The 13,725-nt window shown below is 46.9% G+C and overlaps 1 protein-coding gene across 10 annotated transcripts in view; it reads left to right on the top strand.

Moving 5' to 3' along the window:
- The window catches only part of RHBG (Rh family B glycoprotein), a 28,852-nt gene that overhangs the window by 1,646 nt on the left and 13,481 nt on the right, over window positions 1–13,725 (top strand). For 8 of the 10 annotated variants that reach the window (XM_049112551.1, XM_049112547.1, XM_049112548.1 and 5 more), the window contains exons 2-3: window positions 173–230; window positions 4,363–4,485. In XM_049112551.1, coding sequence (XP_048968508.1) covers window positions 197–230; window positions 4,363–4,485 — 157 coding nt within the window. In that variant the 5' untranslated portion in view covers window positions 173–196. Of the gene's footprint in view, window positions 1–172; window positions 231–583; window positions 738–4,362; window positions 4,486–13,725 lie in introns of all 10 variants that reach the window. The other 2 variants (XM_049112545.1, XM_049112546.1) reach the window with 1 other exon arrangement.

Raw genomic sequence — 13,725 nt, 5'->3', positions numbered from 1 at the left:
CAAACCAGCGAAGGGACCATGGGAGCACTTGGCCATGAAGCAGAACAGTGCCTTCTTTCATACATCTTCCTCTCTAAATTGGAGCAGCGTCAGATGTGCTGGGGAGAAGTTAAACTGTCAGCTGTAAAATGGTAGCATGAGTTGATCATGTAACGCTGTGATTCTTCCCTAGGCACCACACCTTCTTGGTGTCCAGATGGAGCAGCATGCTAGCCACCCGAATGAAAAAGGTGTGTGTCTGAGGCCCCTTGCCCCCTGCCTTGAAAGCCAGACCTTCTTAATTGCTCAGAATTTGGGAAGGTGATTCTAATTATGCATATACCCCCTTTTTAAAAGATTTTATTTATTCATTCATGAGAGACACACACAGAGAGGGGAAGAGACACAGGCAGAAGGAGAAGTAGGCTCCATGCAGGGAGCCCGATGTGGGACTCGATCCCGGGGCTCCAGAGTCATGCCTGGGCTAAAGGCGGCACTAAACTGCTGAGCCACCCAGGCTGCCCCATTTTCCCCTCTTTTTCTCATTAATTGGAAAGTATTTTTTTTTTTTTTTTTAAAGATTTTATTTATTTATTCATGATAGTCACAGAGAGAGAGAGAGGCAGAGACACAGGCAGAGGGAGAAGCAGGCTCCATGCACCGGGAGCCCGACGTGGGATTCGATCCCGGGTCTCCAGGATCGCGCCCCGGGCCAAAGGCAGGCGCCAAACCGCTGCGCCACCCAGGGATCCCAATTGGAAAGTATTTATATCTCTTCTACAGTTTCCCATTAAATGGGAGCTTTGCTGGGACACTCAGCCAGCTCAGTCGGTAAAGTATGTGACTCTTGATCTCATGGTCATGAGTTCGAGTTCCAGGCTGGGCGTGGAGCTTGCTTAAAGAATAAATAAATGAGAACCTTGCTGAACTCCCAGCATCTACAACTGGATCTATTACATAACAGTTGCTCAATGACATGTTGAGTGAATACATTATTTCTTTGTTTCCCCTGTTAATATTTAGAACTAGACCTCAAGTGCAAGGATTCCAGGAGACCTAGTGTCCATTCAAGGGGGGCAGTCCCACTCATGGCCAGGGAACTGCCTGGGGCTGCCTGACTTCAGAGCCCATCCACCTACTGTAGGTGGAGTAGATGACTCCTACTATGTCACAGCTTAGACATAATGGACTAGCTCTCTTCACAGTATGTTGTGCACGTGTGAAGAGTGTGACCTTGGAGGCCACAGGTCTGGATTTAACCCCGGCACAGACACTTGGCTGGTTGTGGAATCTTAAGCAAATTTCCTAACTTCCACTTTTGTCAAATAAAATGTGTATAAAGCTGCCTACTTCTTAGGGCCATTGTGAGAACTAGATAATGTATGTAAAGCACCTCTTACCGTTATTTTCTACATTCTGTGTCCTGTTGCTGCTCCCTGACCTCGTCCTCAGTTGTGTTGTCAGAAGTGTGGTTCCTTTAGTATGCACTGTGTGTAAGTGTTCTTCATACCTTACAACTTGGTAGAAAATGTATCCTCCTCTACCTAGGAAGGGCCTGAATTGTTGAGAAGTGCATTTGTATGGAAGTTAAAATTAAATTTTTCCAGTGGTGAGTATAATCTCGAGACCCAAGTTTCAGCTTTTGTCACCTTATACCATTCTGCACGAGCTGTCAAATGACTGATGAGAGGAAGGGAAAAGAAGATGGATGGCCTACAGCAGGGTTTGCACAATCCACAAACCCAGCCTAAAAAAACCCAAAAGACAAGATTTCTTTCAGGAGTAATAGGGAATAAAACAGATTTCAGTTCTCATAGGCTCAGTGAGTTTCCACATAGAAAGCACCTCAGGCTGGCACCCATGTGTACTTCCCCACCCCGCCGCCCTCTGGTGGGCCATTCTTCTGTTACTTTTGGAGTTAAGGACAGGAATACGAAGTCTTCTTTCATACACAACCTATTGTTTGTCACACCTCTGCACCTAGGCTTATTTTCTAGGAAGACCTCCATCTTGTGTCTTCCTCCAAATCCCAGCTGAGACAGGATCACTTCAAGGAAACACATTCCCCAGCTGCACAGATGGCTTATAGGTTAGATGCTCTTCTCACATTATGGGGGTACAATAACATGCATGCTTGATCCCTTTGACTGTCTATACTGTAATGCTGTCAGTTCCGTGAGAGTCATGATCATGGGTGCTAGCTTGCTGTGGCATCCTCAAGTGATGGACACTCAGGCACTTAACTGTCTCCTAGATGTGTAAATGAATGAGTGGATTCAGTTTTTCTGTCCTCGGAGAAGATCTCAGCCTGGCAGTGACTTGTGGGCTCCCCCAGCTATGTTGCTTCTCCATCCGTCTTCATGCCTTCTCCATCCATGCTTTGCCACTTCTTTCTCATCTTCCAAACTCCTGAGGAAGAGCTCCCCAAGCTCCAGTTTCCTTTCTCAATGTTTTACTTTGGAGAGCTGATTTATCTTTGCAGCTTCTTTATCACATCTTGGTGGCTGGCCTGGCAGCTTGATTTTTCACCTGAGCTCAGCGCCACCTATGGCTGTCTTTCTAGGCTTTTCTACTTGGACCTCCTAGTCTCCACTCAATCAGTATATCCAAAATGTGATTTATGTTAATCTGATGGGACCCCCCACTCAGACTCCCTTGAGTAAACAAGGAAATTCAAAGGATTGTGCAGTTGGGAGGGAGGCTGAGATGGTCACAGGACAGGAAGAAAGCCTGCAAGAGCTGGGATGTCAGGGACTGCACTGGGGGACTTGGTGCCTCTGGGTGTCTGTCCGTCCGTCTGTCTGTTGCACTCATCTATACTCTCTTGCCTGTACCTGCTCCTTCAGCATGCTGGCCAAATCCAATAGCTTTCATTTGCCCTGACTTTGCATTTTCCAGCATAGCAGATCAGAAGAAAGCAAGCTTCTTGAAAACAGAATCTGTATATCAATCTCAGAGAGTGACTCTGGCCCAATTTGCCCTGTGTGCTTACCCCTTGGATCAATCACAGTTGCCAAGGAGGATGAGATACCATAGGTTGGCCTGCGTTGGGCCACAAGCCCTTTTCTCCTGAGGGTGGGGCCTGATGTGATCCCACCAGTATGGCCTAGAATCTGGGGAGAGTATAGGTTCCCAGAAGAGGTGGTACTCACTAGGCAAAAATAACATATGTCTTCTATAGAATTGATGACCTCCCTACAAATCCATTTTTCCTTCTAACTTAAGTATTTCTGCCAAAGGTTATTTATTTGCCTGTTCAGGAACTCCTTTCACATTCAGTCTATTTTAATATCTGTAGATTAATACAGTTTTTATCATATTTTCTAATCCTAAATTGCTCAATGGCTTTCCATTGTATTCAAGAGAAAGCCTAAAATCTCAGATTCACTATTGTGAAGGGTCTTCATTGCTCACCCTGCTCTCCTGCCCTCCTTTTTTCTCCCACTTGATATATCTTTTCCACTCATTGAAAGCACCATGTGTTCAAGGTCCAACAAACATCCTCTACCTGCCTGGCATCTTCTCTATTGTACTCATATTGAGCTCTTCCACCTTTTCAAAAGCATCCATTTCTACGTTCAATCACATACTTAGGATAATTACAAGATAAAAGGCCTCATTTCTGGGGCAGCCCGGGTAGGTCAGAGGTTTAGCACCGCCTTCAGCCTAGGGCCTGATCCAGGAGACCTGGGATTGAGTCCCACGTCAAGCTCCCCGCATGGAGACTGCTTCTCCCTCTGCCTGTGTCTCTGCCTCTCTCTCTCTCTCTCTTTCTCTCTCTGTCTTTCTCTCTCTGTGTCGATCATGAATAAATAAATTTTTAAAATCTTTTTTTTTTTCAAAGGCCTCATTCTCAGGGCACCTGGATGGCGCAGTTGGTTTGGCATCCGACCTGATTTCGGCTCAGATCATGATTTCAGGGTTGTGAGATTGAGCCCTGCATTAGGCTCCATGCTCAGTGTGGAGTCTGCTTGAGATTCTCTCAAATATATTTTCAAACACAAAAGTCTCATTTTCACCCAGACTGTCTGATGCATTGTTTGGGTCTGTAGGTGGTCCTATCACATTTCATCAGTGCCCTATCAGTCTCCCAAAGTGATAGTAACCATGAGTTTGAGATCTTGTGATGCCCAAGTGTCTAGCACAGTAGTAAGCAAGTGGCACGTGCCCATAAGAACTTGCAATACTTAAGCTGAACCTGATCCTGCTTGATTTCTCTTCATCCTACTATGTTTTTTTTTTTTTGTCTTTTGTAACTTTCTTTGGCACTGCTCAGGGCAGGGCCTTGGCACTTGTATTCATAGACCAAATGTCAGGATTGAGTTAGAAAGGCCAGGCCTTGTTAGAGACGGTTCTGATTAGTTGTCTCTGATTTTGTTCCAGCCAAAGAGGAAAGTAATGCCGTGCCTCTGTGTCGAGCTAAACCCTCTCCTAGCTTTATTAATCTTCAAGCAAGCTCCCCACCGGCCACTTTCCTGAACATCCAGAGAACAAAGCTGCCCTCAGGTAAGGACGCAAGGCAGGTTTCCCAAACAGACTCCATGTGGGAGAGGTCGCACAGAGGAAGTGGTCTGAGCTTCTTCCCGTTGACCTGGTGCCACCCCTGTGTCATTGGTAGCTCATTGATTATTCAGTTCTACTGATTGCATTTTCTTCCCAATTCTACCAATTTGTGTTGGTTTCTTTATGAGCACTTTTAATTTTTTTTTAAATTTTTATTTATTTATGATAGTCACAGAGAGAGAGAGAGAGGCAGAGACACAGGCAAAGGGAGAAGCAGGCTCCATGCACCGGGAGCCCGACATGGGATTCGATCCCGGGTCTCCAGGATCGCGCCCTGGGCCAAAGGCAGGCGCCAAACCGCTGCGCCACGTCACCCCGGGATCCCTTTATGAGCACTTTTACTAGGCTAGGCAGGACAGAAAGGAAAATTTTGTTGCTTGCTAGTAGCATTAGTTACAAAGTGGCCAGGGAAGGACTTGGTAGGCATTAGCTCAGTTTATTGCCTGTCAGTCACTCACAATCCCATGGGGAAATCAGTGGGTATTTCAGATACTGGTGGGGAGCCTAACCAGGCCCTAGACAGTCATGGCAACCGTGTTTGAGGACCTCAGAGTTTAACGAAGTCATGACCAATACATAAAAAAACAATAGGTAAATAACTTACCTAGAAGTTAGCTGCATGTAACATCTTTGAAAACATTAGAAAAAATTGGCATAATGCAGCAAGACTGGTTGAAGTGAGACAATAGGAGGGGCTTGCAGGTCACCCCTGATCCAACCACCATGTAGGGTGAGAGACAGAGGCTGGGGCACCCCTGGAGCCTCATTCAGATCATTTCCTTCACTCATCAAGTCTTTTTTGAATACTTGTGCACTGGGGCAGTCTTCTAGGTGCTGAGGATATAACAGAGAACAAATCAGACAAAGCTCCCTGCCTTCCCAGAGCTTATATTCCAGGGGAGGGACTCAGACCACAAATAAATAATTACATAACATGCTGTATGATCATAAATATGATGGGAGAAATTAAGGGAGAAGGGTAACAAATTCTAGCGATGGTTTTCCAATTAAAATAGGGTAGCCAAGTGGGCCCCACTGGGAAGGGGCCAGCCATACAAAGCTACATGTGGGTGGAACTGTGCTGGGGAAGGTTGACAGGGTGATCCTCTTAGAGCCCTTCTCATCACAGTATCATTACAATTTCTCCCCATCCCTCTGCACCTTCATTTCTTTCCCCTCAGGAGTTGAACACAAGCCCAAGGAATGCCTGGGACTCCTAGAATGTATGTATGCCAACCTCCAGCTTCAGACCCAGCTTGCCCAACAACAGATGGCTATTTTGGAAAATTTACAAGCATCCATGACACAACTGGCTCCTGGGAGGGGAAGCAAGAAGTCTTCCCTTCCAGTCTTATCCCGCAATCTGCTGTTAAATCACCTGTCCCAGTTCAGTAAATGAATTGTGGAACAAAGTTATTGTGTATGTTTTCTCCTTTCTCCCCAGCAGACTCTCAGTGGAACCTGGGCCTAGGTATTCTGTATGTGGCCAATTAGTTTGCAAGGTCACAATGAGTGCTCACCGGGTACAAAGTGCTGGACAAGGCACTTGGGGATACATATCACAGTAGAGACAGTCTTGGGGGATTTACTGTCTTAATAATGCAGCTTCACTGCAAAATGTAGTGGTCTTGGGGCGGGGCTGGAGGCGGGCTGCAGTGGAGAGGCATTGCTGGGAGGATGCAGCTGGACTAGTCTGAGACTCTGGCTGCTGGAGGTGGCTTTATGGTGCCATGTGATGAAAGGGAATGGGCAGGTGGCATAGATAGATGAAGTAAGGTGGTTTCATGTCAGTCGAGAGGCTTGGACAAAGACCTAGAGGTAGGAGGGTAAGTGTCATCAGAAAATAGAAGAGGCTCCCCCTGTCCCTCCTCCTCAGGAATATAGGATGTGAGGTAGATGGGACCCCTGGGTGGCTCAGCCGTTGAGCTGAGCACCTGCCTTTGGCGTGATCCTGGAGACCTGGGATCCTGTCCCGCATTGGGCTCCCTGCATGGAGCCTGATTCACCCACCCTCTGCCTATATCTCTGCCTTTCTCTCTCTCTGTCTCTCATGAATAAATAAATAGAATCTTTTAAAAAAAGGATGTGAGGTAGAATGTGGAGCAACTGAGGACTGACAAGGCAACTTTCCCTGGGAAATTGTATTAATGGCAGCCATTGGAAGCTCTGATTTTATGAGGCACTGGAGTGCCATTGGAAGCATTCAAATAGCAGTGGGGCACGCACAGGGCAGACGTGTTGGGGTGGAGGCAGAATGGCACATGAGAGACCTGTGTGAATTAATAATAGTTATCCAAACGTGAAACCATCATGGTCTGGATAAAGGGCTTAGAAATGAGGTAATCTCTTAAAGACAGAACAGGTAAATCTGAGCTATAGTGCAGACAAGGGGTAACTAGTAGCTTTGAACTTGTCCAAGAGACAGCATCTGGAAATTTTTCAGCTGGAAAGTCAGTTCAGCTTCAATGAGGGCTCAAGTCCAGCCATAGGTTTCCAGTATTTGAGAAGAGGACACATGAGTTGTTAGCCATGTGAGCCACACTGGGTCATCACTTTCCCTTACAGATGTATTGGCAAACTGCTCTCAGGACTGTCCTCTTTCCACAGAGGTCTCATTTTTCCATGGAATGTGCAGAAAGAACTGGGTTGGGATGTAGAGGTGAGGAGGGGATAAAGCAGTGATTAAGAAGAAGAGGACTTCACACCAGCTTCAACCCTTTGGAGAGACATCTTTATTCTGTGCATCTGAAGAGAACAGCACCAGAGTAAGGCCAACATTAAGCTTGAAGAATCAGAGTTTGGCATTCAGGAAAAAATTCTGATGAAGCCACTATCCATGGAGAAAAAGAAAGCAATTAAAATAATTTTAACAACAGAGAGGCTCCCAAATTTGTGGATAAGTTTGGACCTAGCTGTGCTTGGACGCACAGGAAAGGGGAAGTTATGTTTGGAAGTTTGTCTCTGCTTCCTCAGATCATAATTGTTACCAAAGTGCAATTCTGGAATAAAACCTGAATGGGGACCCCTCTTCCCTTAGCCAATGATCTCTCTATTCATACTTAAAATTTAAGAGTCATTCTCCCATTAGAATGGCTATCAACAAGAAGACAAAAAACAGATACTGGTGAGGATGTGGTGAGAAGGAAATTCTAGAGCACTGTCAGTGGGAATGTACATTGGTCCAACCACTATGATAAACAATATGGTGGTTCTTCAAAAAATTGATTATATGGGATGCCTGGGGGCTCAGTGGTTGAGTGTCTGCCTTTGGCTCAGGTCGTGATCCCAGGGCCCTGGGATCAAGTCCTGTATTAGGCTTCCTGGCGGCGAGCCTGCTTCTCTGCCTCTCTCTGTGTGTCTCTCATGAATAAATAAATAAAATCTTAAAAAAAAATAGATCTGCCATATGATCCAGCAATTCCACTCTTGGGTATTTACCCAAAGGAAATGAAAACAGGATTTTGGGGGCTCCTGAGTGGCTTAGTTGGTTGAGCATCTGACTCATGATTTCAGCTCAGGTCATGATCTCATGGGTTGTGGGATGGAGGCCTGCATTAGGCTCCCTGCTCAGAGGAGAGTGTGCTTGGGATTCTCTCCCTCTTCCCTCCCCCATGCTCATACCTGCGCTTGCACGCTCTTTCCCTCTTTCTGCATAAATAAATAAATCTTAGAAAAAAAAAACACCCAGGATTTTGAAGAGATATCTGCACTCCCATATTTATTGCAGCATTTTCACAGTACCTGTGCCCATCAAATGACAAATGGATAAAAAAGATACAGTACAAACACACAATTGAGTTTAGCTATGAGAAAGGAGGATATCCTGCCATTTGCAACAGCATAGGTGAACTTGGAGCACATTATGCCAAGCTAAGTCAGAGAAAAACAAGTACTATATAATATCACTTACACGTGGAACCTAAAAAAACAAAACTGAAAAAACAAAACAGTAAACTGGTGGTTACCAGGGGATGGGGAGTTGGGGGGGGAAAGTGATATTTAAGGGTATAAATTTTATTTTTTTAAGGGTATAAATTTTAAAGAGTGTTATATAAGCCGTAGTGATTTAATGGACAGTATAAAGAATATAGGCAACAATATCACACTGTAAATATGCAACTTGGGCAGCCTTGGTGGCTCAGTAGTTTAGCACCGCCTTCCGCCCAGGGCATGACACCGGAGACCAGGGATCGAGTCCCACATCAGGCTCCCTGCATGGAGTCTGCTTCTCCCTTTGCCTCTGTCTCTGCCTCTCTCTCTCTCTGTGTCTCTCATGAATAAATAAATAAAATCTTTAAAAATAAATAAATATGCAACATGATAAATATAATTACAAAAGCAATCATATTACAGTATATAAATGTATCAAAGTAACATACACCTGAAATTTAGACAATTTAAAAAAAATTTTTAACCAAATTTTTAACAGATTTTGTTTATTGAGGCTCCTCAATGGCTCAGTCGGTTAAGTGTCTGCCTGATCCCAGGGTCCTAAGATGAAGCTTGGTGTCAGGCTCCCTGCCCAGCAGGGAGTCTGCTTATTTCTCTTTTTCTGTCCCTCTCCTGACTCCTGTCTCTCTCTCTCTCCCAAATAAATAAATAAAATCTTTTAAAAAAAAAGATCTCCCCTTCTCTCTTAAAGCAAAATCTTTTATTTATGAGAGAGAGAGAGAGAGAGAGAGAGAGAGAGAGAGCCAGAACGAACATGAGTGGGGGAGGGGCAGAGGGAGAAGCAGACTCCCCGCTGAGCAGGGAGACTGACACCAGGCTCAATCCCAGGACCCCAGGATTATGACCTAAGCCAAAAGTAGATACTTAACTGACTCAGCCATCCAGGCACCCCTTTATTTTTATTTTTCAGAGAGAGAGAGAGAGAGAGCAGGGGTAGGGACAGAGGGAAAGAATCTTAAGCAGACTCTGCACTGAGCTTGGAGCCTAACTTGGAGCTTGATCTCACAACCCTGAGATTATGACCTGAACTGAAATCCAGAGTTCATCACCTAACCAACTGAGTTACCCAGGTGCCCCTCAATAATAATTTAAAAAATGTTTAGTCATGCTCAATGGAAAAATAGTCCCTGTTCATGGTTGGAAGACTCAATGTTGGTAAGATGTCAGTTCTTCCCAACTTGATCTTTTTTTCTTTTTTTTTTAAGTAGGCTCCGCATTGGGCTGCCCAATGTGGAGCTTGAACCCATGACCCTGGGATCAAGACCTGATCCAAGATCAAGAGTCAAATTCTTAACCGACTGAGCCACACAGATGCCCCATTCCCAACTTGATCTATAGGTTAAATGCAATCTCAATCAAAATCCCAGTAAATTGGGCAGCCCAGGTGGCTCAGTGGTTTGGCGCCACCTTTAGCCTGGGATGTGATCCTGGAGACCCGGGATCGGGTCCCACGTTGGGTTCCCTGCATGGAGCCTGCTTCTCCCTCTGCCTGTGTCTCTGCCTCTCTCTGTGTGTGTGTCTCTCTCTCGTGAATAAGTAAATAAAATATTTTTTTAAAAATCTCAGCAAATTATTTTGTTGATATTGATAAACTTATTTTTTTAAGTTTTTTTTACTTATTTGACAGAGAGAGAGCACAAGCAGGGGGAGCAGCAGGCAGAGGGAGCAGCAGGCTCCCCGCCGAACAGGGAGCCTGACACAGGGCTCCATCCTAGGACCCCGGGACCATGACTTGAGCTGAAGGTAGATGCTCAGCTGACTGAGCCACCCAGGTGCCCTGATATTGACAAACTTATTGTAAAGTGTGTATGGTGAGGCAAAAGACCCAGGATTGCCAACACAATATTGAAGAAGAACAAATTGGAGGAGTGATGCTCCCTGACTCCAATACTTGATATAAAGTTATGCTAATCAGACAGTGTGGTATTGGTGAAAGGCTAGGCAAATAGAGCAGTGGAACAGAATGGAGAGCCCAGACATACAACCACCTAAATAGAGTCAACTCATCTTTGACAAAGGAGCAAAGGTAATCCAATGGAGAAAGGATAGTCTTTTCAATCATGTTGGAACAACTGGACATCCGTATGCAAAATGGGAACCTACACTCCTCTCTCTCTGACCCCATGTCTTTGAATAAACCCCGTCAGTTCTGGCTTCCAAACATATCCAGAGCCCGACTGCTTCCTTCTCTGTCATCACTACCACTGCTCTTGCCTGGGTCATTGTTCTGGCCTCTCCACTGGCTGCCTGCTCCCACTTATCCCTACAGCTCATGCCCCCTCAGGCAGCCAGAAGGATCCTCTAAAATAACAAATCACATCCATTATTCCTCTGCTTTTACCTCCTGGGTGGCTTCATTCCCCCTACAGTAAAGTCCCACTGCATGCCAGGGCACTGAGCTCTGTGTGTGCTGCCCATCACACGGCACTGCTCCCTTGCCTGCCACACCAGCCACCCTGCCCTCCATGCTGTTTCCCCCCAGAGGTAGTGCATGTGTGGTTCCCTCTGCCCAGAGGTCTGTTGGAGCCCCTTTCCGGCTTTCTGCCTGCATCTCCAGAGTCTCCTGAGGCTTCCCTAGTAAACCAACCTCATGCCCCTTTCCATTCAGTCTCTCCCTTCACTCGCTTAGCCTTGTTAACATCGAACCTCTTAGGGCATTTCATAGACATCTTTGTGTGTGTTTATTGAGTCTCCCCCACTAGAGAAGCATCTCCTGGAGGACAAGATCAGTGTCTATTTGTTCACTGCTATCTTCAGGGTCACAGCCAGGCCTCCTTGACCTTGCAGAGTATGACTCAGTAAACAGCTACAAAAGCAAAGGCCGAATGGCTATGACTTTGCTTGCCAGCATTAAGAGCCCCAGATTTCATATTCCCCCCATGCCAGGGGCTTGGTGTACTGGCAGGGCTGCAGGAGAGAGACCCCAAGCAGGCCGCCCACGTTCTAAATGTGCCCTAGAGGAGGCGAGGTTCTCCTGTGTTCACGGCCCAGTCTGGTCCCTCTTCTGCAGCCAGGAGCTTCTCAGAGGCAGCAGCCCTAGTCAGACTGTAGGGACCCACCTCCCCCAACCCAGCTGCTCTGGTCCTGGTGTGTCAGCTCCCTGGGCAGAAATCTGCTCTACAATTGTTCAGGGTCATATGTGAAGAATACTTCTGCTCTGTTTCTCCCTTTTCAGAGAAAAGAGGTGTTCATCAAAAAGCATGACTCTCGTTTGGGGAAGACAGGCAGTGAAGGATGGGGCTGGAGAGAGGGAGCAAGCGAGCAGTCCCTGGACCCCAGCAAAGGGAAGCAGTGGGACAGAGCTGGCTTTCCTGATTGGTCCAGGATGGAGTGTGGTTCTTTTTTTTTTTTTTTTTATGGAGTGTGGTTCTGGTTGGTTCTGTGGTGGAGTCTTTGGAAGCACTGAGGAAGAGAAGCTGGGAGGGGCACATGGCATTCTCTCCCTTGCCCCCTTTAACTGTGGTCATACCCACATGACCCATCCCGTGAGCAAGACACCCCCTCCCCGCACCCCTCCTAGAAAAGCCCTCCTGGCTATTCTCTTGAGGGACCCCACCCAGACAGTTGAGGGTTAAGGGAATACCCTTTGTTTTATGTTCAAAACTAAGGACTGAGGGCCAGTTTCCCCACATCTGAGCAGGGCACAGATTTCCCCCAAGGCCAGCCACAGGATGGAGGGGGAAAATACACCACACAATTCACCTTCCTGTTTCCTTATTAACAACAGCAATTCAGTGGGACGCCTGGGTGGCTCAGTGGTTGAGCGGCTGCCTTTGGCTTGGGTCGTGATCCCGGAGTCCTGGGATCGAGTCCCCGCATCGAGTTTCCTGCATGGAGCCTGCTTCTCCCTCTGCCTATGTCTCTGCCTCTCTCTGTGTGTCTCTCATGAATAAATAAATAAAATCTTTAAAAAAAAAAAAAGCAATTCCCATGAGCTGTGCTACTAAGGATGCACTGCAGGTCATGTGTTCACGGACATTCCTCCTCACAACAATCCCTGGGAGGAGAGGAAACCAAGCTTCAAGGCTTGGTAAGCAACTCGTCCAAAATCTCTCTGGGACAGAGCTGAGACCCTGCCCTTTGTCCCCATGCTCTGAGGCTATGCCCTTCCCTTCTGCACTTGGCTGTCTCCCAAAACTTTCACTGATCAGGAATTGACCCTAGACCCCCAGCAGGATAGGCAAGGATTGTACTTCGGAGGCAGGACTACTGTCAAGCCTTAGTGACTGAGGCATCAGCTCCTCCCTCTTGGCGTCTGGAGAACAGAGCTTGGTTCTGCCTCCGCAGTGGCCAGTGGCGGTGGGGTGTGGGGACAACCCCCAGTTGTCCAGCACAGCACCTGGCCCATAGCAGCACAGCGCCTGGCCCATCGCAGGAGTGCAAATAGAGTATTAAATGCATGGAACAAAACCCTGGGGGCTTGAGATCATTGCTTCCTGACAAACTTTTTTCAAAGCACTGTCATTTTGATTTTACAACTGAAGAAAGCTTAAACCAAAGTGATCTGACATTCTTTTATGTGGACACTGATATTATGGTGAGGCCCTGGGCAGAGAAAGCCATATCTGATTTTCACTATGCCATGTATATACATACAGCAGTGTTTTACATGGTGCTGCAGTGGCTCTGGTTTTCAGGAGAGTTGAGGTCTGTGGTTGGTCCAGCCCCAGAAAATGGGCATCAAAGAACTCTCTAGTATAGCCTCATTTCTCTTCATACCAGAACACTGGACACAAAGGCACTCCCTCCTCCACCTCAGCTGTGAAAGTAGCCTAGATCTCGAAGTAAGCATCACTTCTGGGAAGCCTTCCCTGACCACCCCCAGCACAGGTTAGAGCCCTGGGCCCTGTCCTCATGACAGCCTTCTGCAGCCTGATCCCGCCCATACATCCACTTCCCCTGAGGGCAGGGGGCTATGTCTTGCTCCAGCAGCTCCCAGCTCCTGGCACAGCACCTGGCACACAGCAGATGCTCAGTATGTTTGCGAAACGAAGGCAAGCTCTGTTTCCCCAGATCTCCTCTGTCCAAGAGTGGTTTTGTCACTGGGGCTGCTAGTCTGATGACCCCTCTTGACTGTGCTCATCAGGCCCCTAGTCCCTGCTGTTCACCCCCTCCAGCTAGGACAGGAGGGTGCGTGGAGACTGTCCACAGAGACACCATGTGCCCCACAGTGCACTGGAGTCATTCATTTGTTCTCTTTGCTCAGCGATCAGAACAGTACTGATCACCACA

Source organism: Canis lupus, chromosome 7 (assembly GCF_003254725.2).
Source record: "Canis lupus dingo isolate Sandy chromosome 7, ASM325472v2, whole genome shotgun sequence".
NCBI classification, from domain to species: domain Eukaryota; kingdom Metazoa; phylum Chordata; class Mammalia; order Carnivora; family Canidae; genus Canis; species Canis lupus.
This window is presented reverse-complemented; position numbering and strand designations above follow the sequence as displayed.